The sequence below is a fragment of the Heteronotia binoei genome, chromosome 1, assembly GCF_032191835.1.
Source record: "Heteronotia binoei isolate CCM8104 ecotype False Entrance Well chromosome 1, APGP_CSIRO_Hbin_v1, whole genome shotgun sequence".
NCBI classification, from domain to species: Eukaryota; Metazoa; Chordata; class Lepidosauria; order Squamata; family Gekkonidae; genus Heteronotia; species Heteronotia binoei.
The window spans coordinates 99538754-99561889 of NC_083223.1; the positions used below are offsets into that span (position 1 = coordinate 99538754).

The window sequence follows — 23136 nt, forward strand, 5'->3', positions numbered from 1 at the left end:
AAAACAATTTTACCATCTTTCATAGCTCCATTCGCCTCCCAAAAGATATTTATTTTTTCAGAAGAGAAAGAGAGTTGGCACTGAAGAAATGTTTACAGGTATGCGATGGAAACATCCTTGTGAACTACTTAATCAGAAAACATTACAACAGATAACAGAAACAATTTCAGATAATGCTAGGGTTACCAGCCTCCAGGTGGGGCCTGGAGATCTCCTGCTTTTACAACTGATCTTCAGCTGGCAGTGATCAGCTCCCTTGGAGAAAATGGCTGTTCTGAAGGGTGGACTCTGTGGCATTGTACCATGCTGAGGCCCCCCCCAAACCCCACCCTCTCCCAAATCCATCCCCAAAGTCTCCAGGTATTTTCCAACACAGACCTCACCTGGCATCACTAGTGCTAGCCTAAACAAGCTTATTTGGTAGCAGGGCCTTTTTTGTAGAAAAAACCCAGCAGGAACTCATTTTCATATTATGCCACACCCCCTGACATCACCATTGTTTAGCATAGGGCATTTTTATGGGAAAAGCCCAGCAGAAGCTCATTTACATATTAGGCCACACCCCCTGATGCGGAGCCAGCCAGAACTGTCTTCCTGTGAGTTCCTGCTCAAAAAAAGCCCTGCTTGGTACTGAATTTATTAGGGTTTCTAAATAAACGAATTTTGAATATGCCTGACATTAGAGCTGGGAAGCAGGGGAGTTGTCTATGAGATTTACAAAGTGAGTGATACACCCACAATAATTGATCCAATATGAGCAAGTGAGTCCATATTAATCTTCCACAAAGAGTTGATGGGGTAGATGTTTGAATATTCTGTTGCAGTGCACACAGAAACTGGTAGATATGGGGGTGGGAGTTTTCAAAGATAGTCAGTGATAGGGAAGAGTGCTAACTGCTTATCTGTCCCATCTGAAGAGATGCTGGTATAAAAGCCTCTATTTTCTCCACCTCTTCTTTAATATTGTGCAATAATAAATCAGTGAGGAACAAAACTGAGCTCCTGTCTGGGTTGCTGGAGGAGGAGAAAATTGATCTGGCTTCCATAACCAACACTCAGTTGAAGGGAAATGGTATAGTGCATCTGTCTCTGTCAGCCCCATCTGATCATGTGGTCTTTCGTCAAGGGGTGGTGATAGCTATCATCCTCCTTGGGTTTTTTTTCTTTTTTCAGACACTTTAAGTGCAAACTATGCCAACAGTGATTGTTTGCTCCTTATGTTGATTCTAGGGATAGGCTGGGCATTCTGCTTGTTTTTCTGGCTGCCTAATTCTCTGGTGGGTACCTGTATGAGCTTGTGAAAGTGTTTTCTGACCTGGGGCAAGAGACTTTTGAATCCTACTGAATTCCAGAATGCTCTGCAGGATCCCATTGACAGCTCTGTTGGGTGTAATGGGAGCTTGGAATGTGAAGCTCCTGGAAGCTATCAACAAGGCCCCTTCTCAACCTCTCCCACCTCAAGGAAGAACTCAGCCCCTTGGTTTAACTGAGGGCTGGGTGACCTAAGAGGTCCAGAAGACTTCTAGAAAGGTGTCAGCAGCATGATGTGCTATAGAGCTCATAGAAGACCTATGAGACATTACAGACAATGGCAAAGAAATTTTACTTTTCTGCTACCGTTAATCAGCCTGATTCCTGACAAGACACAGGTCATGCTGGTTGGGAAGGCTGAGGCCTTGAAGAACATTGTGCTTCTGCACATTCCTATAGAAGCAAGTTTCTTTAGTCCGGAAGATGGCTTCCTACCTTGACTCAGTCAACCTGGCCATGTGGATCCATGCAATGGTAATGCAATTTGCCTTGAGTCTCAGTGAGAAAAGTAGACTGTAAATAATAAATAAGTGACCTCAAGATTAGACTATTGTAATACATTTGCCCTTGAAGTCAGCTTGGAAACTCCAGTTGGAACAGAATGGCACACCTCAGTTGCTCTCAGGCACTAGGTAGAACATGCACATCACGCCCATTCTTCAGTCAGTCCATTGGCTACTCATAAGTTACCAGTTACTATTTTAACTCACAAAGCCCTTAATGGCCTTGGATGAACATATACACAGGACCCTTATGCCACTGTGTTTTACACTGGGTAATCTCTATGAGAAAAGTAGGCTACAAATAATTAAGGGTGATTTCAGATGCAATCTTGCAATTTTTACTTACGTAAACTTGTTTTTTTAATTTTTGAGTCAAATATCTATTCTTCAATTATTACTATTTTTCAGTCAATTTTAATTCATTAATTAAATCTTCTCTGTTATAAGAACTGAGGATGGAGAACATTAACGGTAATAACCCCCTGTCCCATGATTCAACGAGTTCCAGGAAAGAAAAGAGCATGATGAATTCCACCTGCTAGGCTCTCAGTCCATGATAAAACAAACAAACTGAGTGTTCAAACAGAGCCTGTGATGTCTGCTGAATCCAATTGTCACATCAAAGGTGTTCTAAATATACACAATTTCACTTCAAAGCTGCCCAATTTTGTTCCGTGTCTTTATAGGTAGCAGGGGCAAAGCCACTTGTAATTCAGGCTGATGTCCTGCAGAAGGAGCTAGAGAGCTGTCTGAAAAGAGAATATACTTCTGAAAGCTTACCTTTGTTACTGCATCAGGTAATTTTGTTGCTATCTTTATGTGACTTGAAGACCAAAACCTGTTTAGAATTTTCCAGCATGATTTTTTAGTATGGGTGAACATTATGGCTGCTTAAGCATTAAATGAGGCTCCATACACAAGCCATCATGGCTCTGATTACAGGTAAAGAAAATGTTACTTGTTTTGCATTGGAATCTTTCTGCCTAATAACCATGAGTGCCGCAGATACATTCTGATAAATCTAAAGTACTCTTAACTTTTCAGAGTCAAGAGCACAACAAATAGCCATGGCCCTGTGAAGCAGACAGAGGTGTAACATGTGGCAAAGCAACTATTAGGGGGAGGTACTTATGATTTCCCTGCATTGCTCAGGTCCCAGGGGTTGGACAATGACCCTTGAGGTGCCTTCCAGATCTATGATACTCTGAGTCTATGATTCTATAATCCTTTCTTAAGATGATTATTTGCTAATTGTCAGGAATGATTGCTTTAAATTTCCTCAACAGAAGCTTATTTTATTTTACTTTATTCATAATGGTCAGTTTATTGCAGCATATAGTTTGAGTTTAGTGTTCTGCCAGTGTTTGCATATGTCAGAAAAGAAGCCATGTGCAACTAGGACTGAGAGCCAGAGAGAGAGAGCAGGGAAATGTATATGGGTTAAAAATAAGATTAGATTCCAAGCTGCTGCTCAAATGCACAGTGGCTGAACTATGGGAATCTAATGCTATTTTCACATGCAATATGATGTAGAAGTCTATTTGCTGCTACTGTATATGTATGTGTAAGTAGATATTGCAAGGAGATAAATAGGTATTGTTTCCTTGTTGGACAGACTTCTTCCTGCTCAGAGAAGTGGAAATGCCTAAAAATTGTCTGGACTCCTGGGTATGGGGGAAGAGGCGAAGGGAAGCAATACTCTTGTTTTTCCCATTATAAATGTTGTTTGCATATGGTGTTCTGCACCACAGTAGTACAGCAAAACTGTCCTAAATAACTGCATACACTTGTGTTAAGGCTTGTGCAACTCCAGCAGCATTAATGGTTTTCTTGTATGTTTGAACAAGTCATTTTCAATGCCTCCCAATGAAAAGTTGGAGGAAATGCCTAAGAAAAATAAATCCAAAACTTCTTGATGCTTACAAAAGAAGTGTCATGGTTCTTTGGATCCCAGCCATGGGTTCTTTAAAAAATCCAATAAAGAATATCAATTTTTCCCCAAATATTGCAAGATTATTTGGAATTATCTCACTGCTAGATGCAATCTTCACAATCTCTATAGCAGAAAATTGCAGAGCCTCCATGGAATATCTAATTTTTTTCTAATATAGTATGGAGGAAGAAGAGGTGCTAATTACATCACATATGTTGAGCTCAATGGGATTTACTCCATAGTACATGTGTTTAGGATTTCATCTTGAGGCTGAAATCTTAAAAGGATTGTCCTGGGCATAAATGCCATTGAATAAAACAGGACTTACTTCTGGTAGACCTATTTAGGATTGTGTTTAAGCTGCTCGCCCCTTTTTGTCATAACACATTCATGAAGGATAGGTTCATCAATGGCTATTAGCAGTAATAACTGAAGTGTTCAGAGGCAGTAAGCCTCCAAGTGCCAGCGTCAGGGACACCATTTGGAATAGGATTTGGTCTCTGTGCCTTCTCATAGGACTTCTGGGGGCATCTGGTTGCCCACTGTGTGAAGCAGTTCTTCTTCTTGATTGCCTTATCTGGTTTCCATTTTTGAGCACTAAACAAAATATTTTGCACTTGGAAAGATGGTACTGCAGCCTTTGGAAAAGCCATGAAGACTGAGTGTAACAAATAGCAATTAAATGGAATTAAAAAGCCATCAGTATGAGGGTACAACTACCAACCATGATCCAGAGATCCTAAATGATCTTCCTGTGTTTTTCTGATGAACTAATATTTGTAAGTCAGACTATGCTATAATAGTTTGAGCAAAACTTCAGTTGGTTGCATTATAACTTCCAATTTTTGTCATTTTAAAATGATTTTATTGAGAGTAAGATAAGAATTATGAGCAATTAGTTTTTCCCATCTGCATGTGTTATGTTACTTTGTTAACACCCGATGTGGAAGCAATTCTGCAGTTTTAATATGTGACTTCCAATAAAGTTTTTTACAGACCGAATTGCCCAGTTGGTCCAAAGCAAATATTTATACATGCTTAGATGGAAGAGATTTTGCCAGCACAGCAGTGTTATTGAGCAACTATATCCTCTTTACCAGGTATGGAAATCTCAGAGTGTTACAAATGCTAAATAGAAGCATGTATGTTTTCTTCCACAATAAATAATAGAAGTCAACTGTGCATTTTTCTGGTTTAGGCTTGTTTTAAATTGAGTGATATGGCTGTAAATAATTTATTTATCTTTTTTTTATTTTTATCTGAGATTTATATCCCGCCCTTCCCACTAGGTGGCTCAGGGCGGCTTACAACATGTAAAACTAACATAAAATATAAAATTAAGCATTAAAATTAACATTACATTTTTAACAAGTAAAAGTAACAAGACATTTATTTCCTTTCATTAAACGTTGCTGGGTTTAATAGGGTTGCCAATTCCCAGTTGGGTTCTTTCTATGACTAAATGGACCATGGTGTAAAGATTATAACCATAAAATACAGGGCACCATGTGCAGAAAAAATCTAACTGTTATGTTAGAAAAAAGTAGAACACCATATAATATTGCTTTGTCAATATACATAAGTTATCAAAGTTGCTATACAGTATCAGTTTTGTTACAACAATATGATGTTCCACACGCAAATCCTTTTCTTTATCTCTACAAGGTAATAAACCTCACATCTTAAACAAATATCAACTCCATACACAATTAGAAAAACCAGACTTGGATCTTGGCCAAACTTTAGGGCTGCCAACCCTGCCCCCCCCCCGGTCTGGGCGGGGAATCTCCCACCTGGGAGGTTCTCAACCTGCCAGCCCAAATTGGGCCAGCGGGGGGAACCTCCGCCCACGTTGCTGGCGCAATGACGTCACCTGGAAGTGACATCATCAAAATGGCGGTGCCCTATGTGGGGCCGCTCTAGGTGTTTCTGGGGAAACTCTATGGTTTCTCCGAAAGCTCTAGCCATTTAGGAGGTAAAACTCTATGGTACAATAGGTCCCCCACTGGGGGATGAAGAAGACTTGGTAACCCTACCAAACTTTAATCTGTATAGGTGGCTGCCATGGTTTAAAACTCTCTGGCTACTTCCTTTAAATATCTGAAAAGGTTTAGAACTTTCATGAGTCCTGCTAGTAAGTGTCCTAAATGTAACAACATTATACAGCAGATTGTGAAATCTTTTAGACCTGATAAAAGTCAGACAGAAATGGGCAACAGTGGCAGCTTCCTGTAGTCTGCAACAGCAGCAACTCCCCATAGTCTGATGGGCTTCTAACTTCTGTTTTTCACTAACTTATGCTGATTATCAACTTTGCAATTTTTTTAGATATTGAATACCTACGTTTGGTCTTTCTAATTGTGTATGAGAAATATACTGTATGGAGTTGATATTTATTTAAGATGTGGGGTTTATTACCTTGTAAAGATAAAGAAAAGGATTTGAATGTGGAACATTGTACTATTGTAACAAAATGGATATTCTATAGCAAATTTGATAACATGTATATTGACAAAGTGATATTATACAGTGTTCTACTTTTGTTAAATGTCTGCTGGGCACTCCATTATACTTTATGGGGACCAGTCCACATAGGTTATAATGGAGAATCAATATGTGGGTATCTGGGGCTCTGGGGTGGGCTGTTTTTTTAGGTAGAGGCACCAAATTTTCAGCATAACATCTGGTACCTCTCCTCAAAAAAACACACACCCAAGTTTCAAAAAGATTGGTCCAGGGGGTCTAATTCTATGAACCCCAAAAGAAGGTGCCCCCATCCTCCATTGTTTCCAATGAAGGGAAGACATTTAAAAGGAGTGTAGTCCCTTTAAATCTGATGGCCAGAACTCCCTTTGGAGTTCAGCCATGCTTGTCACAACCTTGTTCCTGGCTCCAACCCCAAAGTCCCCAGATATTTCCTGAGTAGGAACTGGCATTCCTACTGGGTTAGATACAAAGGACGACGAGCAGATTCACTCACAAAACAGATCTTTCTTGCTATGTCTTCTTTCTGAAGCCCACTCTGCTCCCCAAAATACTGCTCCTGAGAATTAGCGGACTCTTAGCAACATCATGAGGTATGATGTGGGGGTCTGCATGGGAAGAGGAAATTAGTAAAAATCACCCCCTTCTTCTGCTAGTTGAATGCCTTTCTGTTAGCAGAAAACAACTTTAGTTTTATAATGTTCTGTTCATGAGAAAAGTAAAGATGCATGATTTAATTCTGGTACTCCTCCAACATTTTTAGATATATGAAATGGGGACTTCCATATTCATAGAAACCAGGCTCTAACTGCTCCCAGTGGTGATGCTAGTTGTCTCTCTGCAGAGGATTCTTGGTGCAGAACTGTAACACTTCAAATTTCAAAGCTCTAACCTAAAAGTCCAGGAAAAGTTGTACTAGATTCTTCTGCTGCATGTGAAAATTGGTTCTCAGGGCACTGGTAACAGGATGTAGACTGTAACAGCAGTCAGCTGTGCTAGCCATTGAAAAGTCAGCAGCACATGGTAGTCTTTAAGGATTCTAGAAAATACCCTGATGCTTATGAGACCTGAAGGTTAGCTCAGAAGGTTTTAAAAACAAAAAGGCCTTTCCAATGACTTTTGAATGCTTCAGTTGTATCTTGAGGACAGCCCTGGCCTCTACAAAGGTCACACTCCTACCCGTGAGCAAGGATTTCTCACCTCAAGGGAAAGGCCATCCTTTTGCATTTCTAGCTAATTAATAAGTCTCACTAGAAAATAAAACCTCTTCTTTCACTGTCTTATCCTCTCCATAGAAACAAGTGGCTCACATTATGCAGGAGTACAACGATGCAGTTCAGAGGGCCACAAGACTGTCAAGGGCACGAGAGAACTTCCTTTCAGGACAGGAAAATCCCACAAGTTTAATGACCCAGGAAGACCTAGTTATTTACACACAATGGCTAATATGTCACCTACACTCACTTAAGGCCATCCACAACTACCTTGGGGTAAGAAAACTGACTGAAAAATAATTACAGAACCTTTGAGCCATATTTTACATCATTAACTTCTGCGAACTGCAAAAAGAAGGAATATATATACCAGTGCAAGATTGTTGTGTGAGTGTTTTGGTGGTGGTGGGAGAAGTAAGGAATGGGACCTTTTCATCTTTGGAGAAAGACCCTGCTCAGAACTTTAGGAAATTAGAATGCTAACTGGATACCTTGGAGTACAGTTCTTCCCTGCTTGTTATACATCAGACACAGCATAGTTAGAAAAGGCTGATGCTGATCCTGATCTAGAGCAGGGTAACATGAAAAAGGAAGGTAAGCATCTTTAAATCTCTTTGTTCTGATTACATGATTAAATGCATGTAACACATGGTAAGGTTCACTATATAAAATGACAGCATTCTGTCATGCCATGTCCAAAGTTCCAATCTCCTGTTTCCCAATTTTCAGTTGGTAGAATGGATCTACAGTTGCTTACCTATAATCCACTGGCAAGAATCTACGGCAGTGTTTTGTGGGGTCCAGAGATCAGGGCACCAGCAAACAATGTAGCATGACTGATCAGGAAAGTTATACCAGTTGCAACCCCCACTATCCCAAATACATTGGTACCTCTACCCCAATATGTGTATTATTCAGTCAGTATGTAGTATTCACCACTTCCTTTTTACATGATTCACATATATAGCACATTCAATAGCCCATAGCTACTTTAGGTACTCCTAAAAGATGTCAAGAAAGTTAAGTCTGCTCAGCACAGCAGCCTGCTGTGATTGTATTCCAAGAAATATTAATTGTATTTCTGTGACAGGGCTGGCAAACCCACATGATGAATTCTGTACAAGGGAACAGTAACATCAAAATGTTTTTTTGGGAGAAGGCACAAGAGCTGTATTTCTTTGAAGTCTAATTGATTTTATTTTTTCTTTTATCCCAGTTTTCATAAAAACAAGATGTTTTTTTACTCCTGTAGGTACTCCAGTACTTGCCTATCTCTCACAGGACGGAGGTGGTCATTGGTAGGCATCAAGGCCATGGTGATAGGGATAAAGACAGAGCTTCCAGAAAACTAGAATCCTTGTCTTCTAATATTCATTTCGTTATGTCACCTAATGCCTCAGCAACAGATGGTAAGAAATAATTATTACAATCACATGGCTTGGGATCTTTCTCTACAATGTGGTTGTTTTAACATTAATTGTGCAGTTGCTTGAGGGTAAACATCTTCCTTGAGATCTGTTTGTTTGTTTTTGTATTCTGCCTTTCTTCCTTCATGGAACTCAAGGAGACTTACAACTGCTTAGCTTCAAAAAGCTAAGTTGTCATGCAGGCTCTAACCACACTATGCGCTCTGCTTCTGTTGCAAAGAAAGTGTATTTTCCCAGCACTCAAATGGCACTATTTTTTCTCTCCTCTGTTAAAAAAAATGTGAATGCATAATTGTCCAGTTCAGAGCTTTTTTTTGTAGAAAAAGCCCAGCAGGAACTCATTTGCATATTAGGCCACACACCCTGACACCAAGTCAGCTGAAACTGTGTTCCTGTGCATTCCTGCTCAAAAAAAGCCCTGGTCTAATTACATGACTGGAATGGTTTAAAATTTAGCAGAAGCACATGGTCCATTTCTCACCATGTGCTCACAAAATGGTGCAATTTTGGGGATTATTCCAGGCCCAGTATTTTGCTGGCCTCCTTAAATAGACCCCTTCCATTCCCTCCTCCAGAGGCTAGATTTTCCCGTCATTTTTCTGTCTCCTCACTAACTGAGCAGCTCTGGTAACATGTTTCTTCTCTCCTGAAGAAACTTTGGCCATCCCATCCTGTCAGTAAGATATATTTTGACTATTTGCTTAGCCCAGGAACCTAACGGAAGGGATAATATCACCCTTTACATTAAACCATTGAAAATGGCACTTGAAACACTTTTAAAATTAAAAAAAATAACAAAACATTTTATTTAACATCAAAGGGAAAGGTCAGGTGAAATCAGGGGTTGAAATTACTGAGGTAAAACTAGTACAAGCACAGCCTTTTGATTTTATATAGCAGGCTAATGAGAGGTTCTTAATTTATTCACAGTTACTCGTATCTTTATATTGAGAGGCTTTTGTTTCAATGTTTTCTGAACACACTAGTTCACTTTATTTGAGTAATTGCTGACTCTTAGTGCCCAGGAGGCTGGTACCCTCTTCCCAGTACCCAAACCCCTTCTCTTGGAACATCAGTACTCTTCTTGAGTTGTTCATTGACTTTTATGGTCTCTACAGGCAATTTCTAATCACACCAGAATAGGGAATTCTGTACTCCTCAGAGATAACTCTCCCTCAGTCAATCTTCTTCTCTGGAAGATCTGTCCCTTTTCCTTTGGCCTGAATGGCAGTCTTCTCTACTACCTAAACTTCCTTGCCAAACCTTCCCCAGTTTTTTGTCTGTGTTCAAACTGCTCTCAGCTAATGCTGAGTTCAGACTGCATTCATTCAAAGCTGAAATCTGACTCTATCAGCAATAAGCCATTTTTCTATCAGGGTTATTCACAGATGGTCTCTTCTCAGTTAAGACAGGAATGTGACTGAATCGCTTCAGCATCTAGTTCTCTCAAGACTTTCTCTGCTTAGATGATGCTAACCAATCAGATTGCTTGGAACAGGCTGTCACTCAGGGCTCTTTGGCTTCTATGAAAAATTAACCCACAGTCCTTTAGTTGTTGGTACAGCACTTCTAAGCCTCTTATATTCTACACAGGGTCCCTGGGAACTTGGTGTGATCTAGGGCTGTCAAGCCCCCGATCAAGGCAGGGGTTCCTCCGCCCAGGAGGTTCCCAGCGTTGGCCAGCGAAGGGAACCTCCCCTTATGTTGCCAGCATGATGACATCACCCGCAAGTGATGTCATCACACCAGAGATGGCATGCAGTGGCCGCTCTAGGTGTCTCCGGGACAACTCTATGGTTTTCCTGGATGCTCTAGCAATTTGGGAGGAAAAATTCTATGGTACAATAGGTCCTCCACTCCGGGACGAAGAGGACTTGGCAACCCTAGGGTGATCCCACCACTGAAGCACTTAAATGGAAAGGTCTGTGCTTCTGATCAGAGTGGAGAGGATTCCTTCCAAATCAGAGGCCTGAAAAATTTCTCACACATTGTACTTCCAGACTCATTCCCGTTTTGATTAGCTCTTTTTGGCCTCTCTACTTTAGTGTTCCATCTATTAGTGTTGCCCTAAATACTTCCATGCCAAAACTCTCTGAATGGACAAAGCTAACCTATCAGGGAGATCCCTTCTGCCCTTTTTCTTTTTGTACAAGCGGAGACAGGTAAGCTGTTCTAGTTCAAACAGTAAATGCTACTGGTGTCTTCTGCTTTAAAAGAAACAGTAGTTACTGCCACATATGATTTGAGCACTCTGAATCTAGTTTGTTTTGATAGGTTTGGTGACTATTCTTCTGAAAAGTCCTTAGGTACTTTTATGAAGCTGAAATTTGAAATAGCATAGCAGAGTAAGAATTTAAACTCATGCTTCCTAACACTAAATCCAATAGTGTCATTTCTGGTTTTAAATATTTTTTCAGTTTAGAGAAAGAAAAGGGGAAGGGAAATCAGGAGAATACTCCCAGTACTCTCATTGCTATAGTAAATGCCAACATTTAACCCTGAATGTGTTTAATGTGAACGGGGACTGTAAGCTGACATTTACTCCATTCCTCTTTCTACAGGTCATTGGGAGAAGTCTAGAATTATATAAAGATTCATTTTCAGACAGTTGCCCAGTAATTTCTGGATACTTGGGATTATAGTTTGCAGAATTTACATTTAATACTGGCTCATATTAGGATTGGCAACCACTCGGACATCTTTTGAAATCCAATGAAAACAGTGCCAGGTTTTTAAAGTACTGACTGCAACTTCATTTTTGGAACTCATTATTGTAACTGCACAACAGAAAGAAATAGGGTGCCATCAACCAGCTGATAACTTCCATAGTTCTATCCATTGGATTAAATAATGGCAGGATTCAGAATCTTTAAATCCTGTGCAAGGATCACAGTGACCTTTATGATAGTTGCAAATACACTATAAAATGCAGGAGATCTTTGGCAAACAGAAGTTTTAAGAAAGAGGTCAACTTGGAATAGCAGCCAGGTGGGACGTAGACCACGCAGTCCAGATTTGGGAATTGGTTTTGAAGGGAGAATGGATTTTTATGGAGAGGAAGAGACTGACTTCTTTGCTGTTTATTTTCCATAACAAGTTACCCAAGGTTTCATTTGCTTCACAGTGTAAAATTAAATAAAGTTTCCACCTTCATCTGCTGTAGTGATCTGAACTGAGTAGATTAAACAGAAAATGATTAAACAAAACATTAAAAGCAAAGATGGGGGAAGTGTAGAATAGGGGCACAGATGGCCCATTACTGCCAAGCAGTGAAATAATAAATTAGATTACATATAGCTCTACAAATCCTCATGAGCCTTGTTGAACTTTAGCAAGTTGTTGCATAGCAATTAAAATTCTCTCTGTGCTGTTAAAACTGGTAGGCAAAGGACATCTGTGTAATATAATTTTATTTAGGCTTTTAAGTATATAACTTGGAAAAAGTCCCTCTAAAGAATACACTAACCAGGGAATACATAGTATTATTATTTATATAGTGACATCATATAGAGCTTACAATGTAAAATGGAACATGAGGTAATAAATTCAATAGGGAGAGACAGAGAAGAAAATGCATAAATTCTAGTTCTATGTGCTTAGTTTCAGTTATTTAGGGTTTATGCCAAGAGCCAGGTTGTAAAGGTGGCTTTGAGGAGGAATTTGAAGGAAGTGAGGAAGGACTCATGCAAATGCTCTGGGGGACACTTCCAGGCATCAGGAGCAGCAAGGGCAAAAAGGCAGGGCTATTTAAGGGAGCAGGTAACTTGCTTATGATTGTTTTTACTAGAAGAGCAAAGGGATGTGGGTATGAGAGCAGAATGATAAAAGGAGGATTAACAAAATGTTTGCCACAGAGGCAGGGCGAATCACAAAACACTGGGCATTTTCAAACCAGGCATCCTCCTACAACAGAGGCAGCATCTTCATGTGCACTCCCTGCAAATGCACAGCTAATGCCTCCTGGGCTCTTCCAAATCAGAGATGATGTTTGATTTCAGTTTCCAAAAAAAGAGGAGGGTTTGCTTTCCACAGAGCCACAAAGAGAGGTGGCCAAGCCCAGAGACATGAGACAGTTTATGTCTTTGGCCAGACCAAGGGCTGAAGGCTGTGATGGACTAGGATGAGCTCTTCACTGTCAGCAGGTTGGAAAGGACCTGAAGCACTCTAATTTTTTATATGCTGTTCAAGACCATCTGGATTTTATCACTGAGACCTAAGCTATAAACAGGTAGCATGGCACCCATAGGTACCACATTGGGGATTACTGACGTATAGGGATTTAAGAAGAGGGGCATCTTGTGGTCAGACAGAAGTGAATTATTTTGGTGGTGGAATATTGCATAAAAGATTCAGGATTGAGAAAGGAAGAAAGTTCAGAAAGAGTAAGTGCTCAGTGTCATTAGCATGTAAATGGAACAGAAAATCATTCAAGATTTGACAATACAGAAAATCATTCAGGATTTGAAGTTACTCATGGACAACGTGCTGTTTTTAATCACTGGAAACGAACAGAGGTTCTATATCAAATCACACCCTGAATGAATGGCTTTGATCCACCACAGCATTTCTTTGGGCAAAAGGATTTCTGCTTATGGAGCACAACTTTCGCATCTCTCCCTGCCCAAATGCCCCCCTGTGTAGGGTGACCATAATGTCTGAAGGCCAGCCAGGGACACTTTTTTTTTGGGGGGGGGGGGGGTGTGCGCGCGCGAAGCGCGCGCGCCGCCGGAAACAGGAAGTGACGTCACTTCCGGTGACGTCACTTCCGGTGACGTCATGCCACCACCGGAAACAGGAAGTGGCATCACTTCCTGTGACATCATTTCCCCCGCGTCACCTGCCGGAAACGGGAAGTGACATCACTTCCTGTGACATCATTTCCCCCAAATGACATCATTTCCCCCAAATGCCACTGCCGGAAACAGGAAGTGACTTCACAGCACTTCCTGTGACGCCCCCAAAAATCCCCCAAATATCACCGCCGGAAACAATTTTGTTCTCAAATCCTGTATATACTTCATCAGTATATGGGATAAGGCACTTTCTCAACTGTGCTGCATAATGCAGCCTATTTATTTTGTCCTGTTGGCTCTGTTGGCTCTATTTGCGCCACCTTCATCACTTTCGGGGTGTGGATCCCCCAGTGGGGTGGTCTCCCGACTCCCTCCGCTGACTGTTTCTGATAGCCCTGCGCCCCCTCTTTCATTTGATATGTGTCCCGTGCGGGTGCCACCCTCCCGCCGGGAGATGCCGCAAAATGAGCCCCCTTGAGGCTTATGGCGGCAGGGCTCGGGGGAAGCGAGCTAGACTGCTGTTCTTTTGAGGGGTTATAGAGTGTTTCGAGCCCGTCCCTGTGGCATCGGTCCCATCGTTGTGGGGCCCAGGGGGCCGGCGCAGCGGCACGCCGAAGCAGCCTGTCACTAATAACACCGGTCGAGATGCAGGACAGGAACCTGGAAGTGACCGACAGGCTGCTTCAGCGTGCCGCTGCGCCGGCCCCTTGGGCCCCACAATGATGGGACCGATGCCACAGGGACGGGCTCGAAACACTCTATAACCCCTCAAAAGAACAGCATTCTAGCTCGCTTCCCCCGAGCCCTGCCGCCATAAGCCTCAAGGGGGCTCATTTTGCGGCATCTCCCGGCGGGAGGGTGGCACCCGCACGGGACACATATCAAATGAAAGAGGGGGCGCAGGGCTATCAGAAACAGCCGGCGGAGGGAGTCGGGAGACCACTCCACTGGGGGATCCACACCCCGAAAGTGATGAAGGTGGCGCAGATAGAGCCAACAGAGCCAACAGGACAAAATAAATAGGCTGCATTATGCAGCACAGTTGAGAAAGTGCCTTATCCCATATGAAGTAAATACAGGATCTGAGAACAAAATTGCACTAGAAGACACAAACACAAAGCTCCCTTACACTGAATCAGTGCTTGGGTTGGTCCACCAAAGTCAGTATTGTCTACTCCAGTCACAAAAACAAAGCTCCCTTACACTGAATCAGTGCTTGGGTCCACCAAAGTCAGTATTGTCACATAAGAGAAGCCCTGTTGGATCAGGCCAGTGGCCCATCCAGTCCAACACTCTGCGTCACATAAGAACATAAGACAAGCCCTGTTGGATCAGGCCAGTGGCCCATCCAGTCCAACACTCTGCGTCACATAAGAACATAAGACAAGCCCTGTTGGATCAGGCCAGTGGCCCATCCAGTCCAACACTCTGCGTCACATAAGAACATAAGACAAGCCCTGTTGGATCAGGCCAGTGGCCCATCCAGTCCAACACTCTGCGTCACATAAGAACATAAGAGAAGCCCTGTTGGATCAGGCCAGTGGCCCATCCAGTCCAACACTCTGCGTCACATAAGAACATAAGAGAAGCCCTGTTGGATCAGGCCAGTGGCCCATCCAGTCCAACACTCTGCGTCACATAAGAACATAAGACAAGCCCTGTTGGATCAGGCCAGTGGCCCATCCAGTCCAACACTCTGCGTCACATAAGAACATAAGACAAGCCCTGTTGGATCAGGCCAGTGGCCCATCCAGTCCAACACTCTGCGTCACATAAGAACATAAGACAAGCCCTGTTGGATCAGGCCAGTGGCCCATCCAGTCCAACACTCTGTGTCACATAAGAACATAAGGAGGGAGGGAGGGAAGGAAGGAAGGGAGAAAGGGAGGGAGGGAAGAAGGGAAGAAAGGAGGGAGGGAGGGAAGGAAGGAAGGAAGGAAGGAAGGAAGGAAGGAAGGAAGGAAGGAAGGAAGGAAGGAAGGAAGGAGGGAGGGAGGGAGGGAGGGAGGGAGGGAAGGAAGGAAGGAAGGAAGGAAGGAAGGAAGGAAGGAAGGCCACCCCCTCCTGCCAGCCCCCCCCCTTTCGGCCCCCTTACCTGCGGCGGCGGCGAGTCCGGCGGGCGGCGGCGGCGGCGGCGAGTCCGGCGGCGGCGGAGAGGCCTTTCCGACGCCCTCCCGGGCGGAGGAGCACGGGGGGGGGGGGCGTGGAAGAGGCCCGGGAAGCGTCGGAAAGGCCCGCGGTGGCCACCGCGGGCCTTTCGATGCCCTCCCGGGCCGAGGAGAAGGGGGGGGGAATGGCAGAGGCCCGGGAAGCCTTCGGAAAGGCCCGCGGTGGCCGCTGGAGGGCCTCCAGCGGCCACCGCGGGCCCTTCCGAAGCCTTCCCGGGCCGAGGAGAAGGGGGGGGGAATGGCGGAGGCCCGGGAAGCCTTCGGAAAGGCCCGCGGTGGCCGCTGGAGGGCCTCCAGCGGCCACCGCGGGCCCTTCCGAAGCCTTCCCGGGCCGAGGAGAAGGGGGGGGGAATGGCAGAGGCCCGGGAAGCCTTCGGAAAGGCCCGCGGTGGCCGCTGGAGGGCCTCCAGCGGCCACCGCGGGCCCTTCCGAAGCCTTCCCGGGCCGAGGAGAAGCGGGGGGGGGAATGGCGGAGGCCCGGGAAGCCTTCGGAAAGGCCCGCGGTGGCCGCTGGAGGGCCTCCAGCGGCCACCGCGGGCCCTTCCGAAGCCTTCCCGGGCCGAGGAGAAGGGGGGGGGGGAATGGCGGAGGCCCGGGAAGCCTTCGGAAAGGCCCGCGGTGGCCGCTGGAGGGCCTCCAGCGGCCACCGCGGGCCCTTCCGAAGCCTTCCCGGGCCAAGGAGAAGGGGGGGGGGGGATGGCGGAGGCCCGGGAAGCCTTCGGAAAGGCCCGCGGTGGCCGCTGGAGGGCCTCCAGCGGCCACCGCGGGCCCTTCCGAAGCCTTCCCGGGCCGAGGAGAAGGGGGGGGGAATGGCAGAGGCCCGGGAAGCCTTCGGAAAGGCCCGCGGTGGCCGCTGGAGGGCCTCCAGCGGCCACCGCGGGCCCTTCCGAAGCCTTCCCGGGCCGAGAAGAAGGGGGGGGAATGGCGGAGGCCCGGGAAGCCTTCGGAAAGGCCCGCGGTGGCCGCTGGAGGGCCTCCAGCGGCCACCGCGGGCCCTTCCGAAGCCTTCCCGGGCCGAGGAGAAGGGGGGGGGGGAATGGCGGAGGCCCGGGAAGCCTTCGGAAAGGCCTGCGGTGGCCGCTGGAGGGCCTCCAGCGGCCACCGCGGGCCCTTCCGAAGCCTTCCCGGGCCGAGGAGAAGGGGGGGGGAATGGCGGAGGCCCGGGAAGCCTTCGGAAAGGCCCGCGGTGGCCGCTGGAGGGCCTCCAGCGGCCACCGCGGGCCCTTCCGAAGCCTTCCCGGGCCAAGGAGAAGGGGGGGGGGGAATGGCGGAGGCCCGGGAAGCCTTCGGAAAGGCCCGCGGTGGCCGCTGGAGGGCCTCCAGCGGCCACCGCGGGCCCTTCCGAAGCCTTCCCGGGCCGAGGAGAAGGGGGGGGGGAATGGCGGAGGCCCGGGAAGCCTTCGGAAAGGCCCGCGGTGGCCGCTGGAGGGCCTCCAGCGGCCACCGCGGGCCCTTCCGAAGCCTTCCCGGGCCAAGGAGAAGGGGGGGGGGAATGGCGGAGGCCCGGGAAGCCTTCGGAAAGGCCCGCGGTGGCCGCTGGAGGGCCTCCAGCGGCCACCGCGGGCCCTTCCGAAGCCTTCCCGGGCCAAGGAGAAGGGGGGGGGGAATGGCGGAGGCCCGGGAAGCCTTCGGAAAGGCCCGCGGTGGCCGCTGGAGGGCCTCCAGCGGCCACCGCGGGCCCTTCCGAAGCCTTCCCGGGCCGAGGAGAAGGGGGGGGGAATGGCGGAGGCCCGGGAAGCCTTCGGAAAGGCCCGCGGTGGCCGCTGGAGGGCCTCCAGCGGCCACCGCGGGCCCTTCCGAAGCCTTCCCGGGCCGAGGAGAAGGGGGGGGGGAATGGCGGAGGCCCGGGAAGCCTTCGGAAAGGCCCGCGGTGGCCGCTGGAGGGCCTCCAGCGGCCACCGCGGGCCCTTCCGAAGCCTTCCCGGGCCAAGGAGAAGGGGGGGGGGAATGGCGGAGGCCCGGGAAGCCTTCGGAAAGGCCCGCGGTGGCCGCTGGAGGGCCTCCAGCGGCCACCGCGGGCCCTTCCGAAGCCTTCCCGGGCCAAGGAGAAGGGGGGGGGAATGGCGGAGGCCCGGGAAGCCTTCGGAAAGGCCCGCGGTGGCCGCTGGAGGGCCTCCAGCGGCCACCGCGGGCCCTTCCGAAGCCTTCCCGGGCCGAGGAGAAGGGGGGGGGAATGGCGGAGGCCCGGGAAGCCTTCGGAAAGGCCCGCGGTGGCCGCTGGAGGGCCTCCAGCGGCCACCGCGGGCCCTTCCGAAGCCTTCCCGGGCCAAGGAGAAGGGGGGGGGGAATGGCGGAGGCCCGGGAAGCCTTCGGAAAGGCCCGCGGTGGCCGCTGGAGGGCCTCCAGCGGCCACCGCGGGCCCTTCCGAAGCCTTCCCGGGCCGAGGAGAAGGGGGGGGGAATGGCGGAGGCCCGGGAAGCCTTCGGAAAGGCCCGCGGTGGCCGCTGGAGGGCCTCCAGCGGCCACCGCGGGCCCTTCCGAAGCCTTCCCGGGCCGAGGAGAAGGGGGGGGGAATGGCGGAGGCCCGGGAAGCCTTCGGAAAGGCCCGCGGTGGCCGCTGGAGGGCCTCCAGCGGCCACCGCGGGCCCTTCCGAAGCCTTCCCGGGCCGAGGAGAAGGGGGGGGGAATGGCGGAGGCCCGGGAAGCCTTCGGAAAGGCCCGCGGTGGCCGCTGGAGGGCCTCCAGCGGCCACCGCGGGCCCTTCCGAAGCCTTCCCGGGCCGAGGAGAAGGGGGGGGGGAATGGCGGAGGCCCGGGAAGCCTTCGGAAAGGCCCGCGGTGGCCGCTGGAGGGCCTCCAGCGGCCACCGCGGGCCCTTCCGAAGCCTTCCCGGGCCGAGGAGAAGGGGGGGGGAATGGCGGAGGCCCGGGAAGCCTTCGGAAAGGCCCGCGGTGGCCGCTGGAGGGCCTCCAGCGGCCACCGCGGGCCTTTCCGATGCCCTCCCGGGCCGAGGAGAAGGGGGGGGGAATGGCGGAGGCCCGGGAAGCCTTCGGAAAGGCCCGCGGTGGCCGCTGGAGGGCCTCCAGCGGCCACCGCGGGCCCTTCCGAAGCCTTCCCGGGCCGAGGAGAAGGGGGGGGGGAATGGCGGAGGCCCGGGAAGCCTTCGGAAAGGCCCGCGGTGGCCGCTGGAGGGCCTCCAGCGGCCACCGCGGGCCCTTCCGAAGCCTTCCCGGGCCGAGGAGAAGGGGGGGGGAATGGCGGAGGCCCGGGAAGCCTTCGGAAAGGCCCGCGGTGGCCGCTGGAGGGCCTCCAGCGGCCACCGCGGGCCCTTCCGAAGCCTTCCCGGGCCGAGGAGAAGGGGGGGGGGAATGGCGGAGGCCCGGGAAGCCTTCGGAAAGGCCCGCGGTGGCCGCTGGAGGGCCTCCAGCGGCCACCGCGGGCCCTTCCGAAGCCTTCCCGGGCCGAGGAGAAGGGGGGGGGGAATGGCGGAGGCCCGGGAAGCCTTCGGAAAGGCCCGCGGTGGCCGCTGGAGGGCCTCCAGCGGCCACCGCGGGCCCTTCCGAAGCCTTCCCGGGCCGAGGAGAAGGGGGGGGGAATGGCGGAGGCCCGGGAAGCCTTCGGAAAGGCCCGCGGTGGCCGCTGGAGGGCCTCCAGCGGCCACCGCGGGCCTTTCCGATGCCCTCCCGGGCCTCCGCCGCCACCGCCGGGCCCCGTGCGCGGGCGGGGAAGGCGGCGTGTGAGGGAGGGAGCGTCCCTGCGCGTGCGCAGGGTCGCTCCCTCCCTCACTCGCTGCCTTCCCCGCCCGCTCGCGCGGCCCCCGGCTCTCTGGCTGGCTAAACCGGGACCTCTAAATGGTCCCGGTATACCCAGCCCGGGAGCCGGGAATTGGGGGCCAGATCCGGGAAAGTCCCGGGAGACCGGGACGGTCTGGCCACCCTACCCCTGTGATGCTCCTGAGAGGTGAAAATTCATTTGCCAACAGAAAAATTGTGCTGGATCAAAGGCCAGATGTGGAAGGAAAGATGTTAGTCTGAAAAATGCTAACAAAGGGATTCCCATCAGAGCTGCTGAAAAAGTCTAGAAGACTAAAATGCATCTCGTTTTGTAGTTTCTTGGTGCCTAAACATCTGGGATTGTGTAAATTAACCTGTGGTATCATATGCTGGAAGATCCTTCCTTGAAGCATAGAACTGGACTTTCTTTCTGCTCTATAAATCTGTGAAAAGAGGCACACACTGTTAATCAGCCCACAGGCTAAAAATTTACGCTACATATTTTGCTGACTCCCCAGGTATCAAGGCTTTGTAGTGAGAAGAAAGAGTGGAAAGGAAAGTTCTTCCAATCTATGCTTCAGCTCAGCTCAGCCTGTGGATTCTGAGCTTGACTGTGGATTCTGAGCTAGACTATGAATGAGATCTTACTAATGATTTTCACCTGGAGATATTTCAAATGCTAAAACAGACCTCAAATGTCAAGGACATATGTAGCATTTTTAAAAATTGTTTCAGAAGCCCACTTGTGGGGAGGGCAGGATATAAGTTGGAATGAACGAACGAACGAAGCAAGCTGCTGCCTCTCAAGGTTTCTCAGTGCGTAGCATTTCCTGTGCTGTTCATTTGATTCTTCTCACTTCTAGGATTCCCATCACGGGAAGCCACCTCTGCTCTTCCCCAGCACAGAACAGAACTTGATGAACTCAAGCCTCAGCTCAGTCTTTTGCTTTCACAGTTTGGTATCAGCTACAATGTGGAAGCCCTGAGGCATTCTGCTGATGAAATGGAACTTTTTTCTGTGGTAATTAAACAGTTATTTCAGCATATATCTCAAGAGTGTTTAAATAAGTGTTGGCTTTTCAGTACTGGGGCTTCAGTTGCACAATGACCTCTCTGCACGGTTCCCCTAATGGCCTACCTGTTATTTTTGAGGTGCCAGGTGAAAACAATTACATTTGTTTGGGCTTTTTGTTAGTAAATTTTGCTATTATTAGATAATATGTGTTTTGCATTTTCTGTTGCTGGTTTTATACTGTTTTTCTATTTAGAGTGTTGCTTTACTGATTTTTATATCCCTGTTCTCTTTATATTTTCCTGTGTTTGATTTTGTTTTAATATAATTTACTGCAATCCACTTTGCGTTTTATATACTTATTTTTAAAAAAATATCAGCCAGCTTTCTTCCTTACAAAGTTTAAGGCAGATTACATCTTAGATAAAACACATAAAATAAAGCACATTAAAATTAAAACCAAAATTTAAAATCACAATTCAGAACTGCTAACAAACTTAACTAAATGCAGCCCTCAATAAAACTGTCTTCAGCTATCCCCCACAGATCAAAAGTGAAAAAGCCAGGCACAACTCCCTGGGGAGGTTGTGCCATAATCATGGGGCTGTCACTGAAAAGGCCCTCTTGTTTATTCACCAAATAATCTTCTTTGATTGATGGGGCAGTCTTGAGGGCTTCTACCTGTGTTCTTAATTCCCATATGAGAGAAGATAATCCTTCAGATACCCTGGTAAAAAGCCATGTCGAACTTTGAAGGACAAAGTGAACATTTTGAATTGGGCTCAGGGTGAATTGGTAGCCAATGTACATGCTGTAATATCAGTGTCGCATGCTCCTGATAGCTGACCCCAATCCGCAGTCTAGCCACAGAGCTCCAGACTAGCTGCAGCCTCCAAACACTCTTCAAAGGTAGCTCCAGTTAGAACACATAGGGCGTTTTCGCACTCACCTTCAGCCAGCGCGACCCCGCTCTTCACGGCGCAGGATCTGCGCGGATTTCGCACGTAAAGCCGCGGAGCAGCCGGAAGAGCCGGAAACTCCTGGCGCTTTTGCGGCGCAAACGTAAACCGCCAAAAAGCAGTTTCCGTTTGCGCGGCTTTTGCGCCAGGAGTTTCCGGCTCTTTCGGCTGCTCCGCGGCTTTACGTGCGAAATCCGCGCAGATCCTGCGCGGTGAAGAGGGGGGTCGCGCCGGCTGAAGGTGAGTGCGAAAACGCCCATAGGAATAGTCCTGTCTAAATGTAACTAAGCAATGGACCGCTGTGGCTAGATCTGAGCAGCCAAGGAATTCACACTGTTAATGCACCAGGAGAAGCTGGGCAAAAGCATTCCAAATCACTGTGGTTTTCTAGGGTGGCTACTAGGGATGTGCAATTTTTTTTTTTTGTAAAATTCAGATCTGGGGTATTTGGGGGCAAATATATTCAAGGGGTCGAATATCACTGAATATCAGATTCAGTGGCTGAATTTGATTTGGGAAATATTTGGCTATTCCCAAATATATTGCTCCATTATACCCTATGGGCCATTGAAAGTGGCAAAACATACATGGGGGTGGGGGGGCTGGGAGTTGATGGAGAGGCACCAAATTTGCGAGTAGCTGCAGGAGCCTCTTCTCCACAGGACCCCCAAGTTTCAAAAAGATTGGACCAGGGGGTTAAATTCTAGGGACACTCAAAGAAGGTGCCTTCATCCCAAATCTGATTTGGCTGTATTTGGTTTGGCCGAATGGAATGCACGCCCCTAGTGGCTACTGTGTCAAGTAGCACTCCCAAGCTGTGATTCTGGCTTTTTCAAAGGGAGTATAATCCCAACCGAGACAGGTCTGCCTTCTAACCCAGAAAACCTCTGTCTTGTCAGGATTAAGTTTCAGCTTATTCACCCTCATCCAGCCCATCCAGACTCCAAGCACTGGTTCAGAACATCAGTAGCATCCTTGGAATTAAGTGGTGGGGAGGGAGATAGAGCTGAGTATTACCCATATATTGGTGACAACAAAGCCCAAATATCGTAATGACCTCTTCCAGCAGCTTCTGTAGACATTAAATAGCATTGGGGGATGGGGGGAGGAGATTGAACCCTGCAGAATCCCACAGGTCAACAGCCATTTTTCATCTAATTTAAACATACTGCAATAACAAATTTGACTAGACAAGGATATCCCTTTATAGCATGTTGTCGTCTTTTATGCAACTACTGAGTCAGTGTATATTTTGTACAATGGATTACTTTTCAAGGTATTTCCTTTATTGCCATGGAAAATTCATGACTAAAAACCAAACAATAAAAAAAATCAGTACAAATAAAATACATCCCATTCTCTTCGAATATCCCATTTCTGTAGTCCTCTAAAAAGATAATTGGGACCTTTGAGTGCCATTGAAAGGAAGCTTATAATTCAGTCCTGCTTCATCTAATAAACTGGAGAGCATCAAGGTTTCAAGATCTTTAAGTTTCTTCCCACTCCCAGAGAATAATTGTGTGTGGAACAGAAGCCATGATAGTGGAGAACTCCCAAGTCCCCACTGGGCTGAGCTGTCTAAAGGCTATAATTCTGGCTCTGAACTTGAGCACTAATAGC

The 23136-nt window shown here is 48.1% G+C and overlaps 1 protein-coding gene across 1 annotated transcript in view; it reads left to right on the forward strand.

The window, feature by feature from the left end:
- Positions 1-23136, forward strand: part of LOC132585031 (putative uncharacterized protein C6orf183) — a 36280-nt gene that overhangs the window by 5917 nt on the left and 7227 nt on the right. The window contains exons 3-8 of the mRNA XM_060256854.1: positions 26-98; positions 2501-2611; positions 4734-4847; positions 7527-7721; positions 8698-8854; positions 20409-20566. Of these exons, the coding sequence (XP_060112837.1) occupies positions 26-98; positions 2501-2611; positions 4734-4847; positions 7527-7721; positions 8698-8854; positions 20409-20566 (808 nt within the window). The remainder of the gene's footprint in view (positions 1-25; positions 99-2500; positions 2612-4733; positions 4848-7526; positions 7722-8697; positions 8855-20408; positions 20567-23136) is intronic.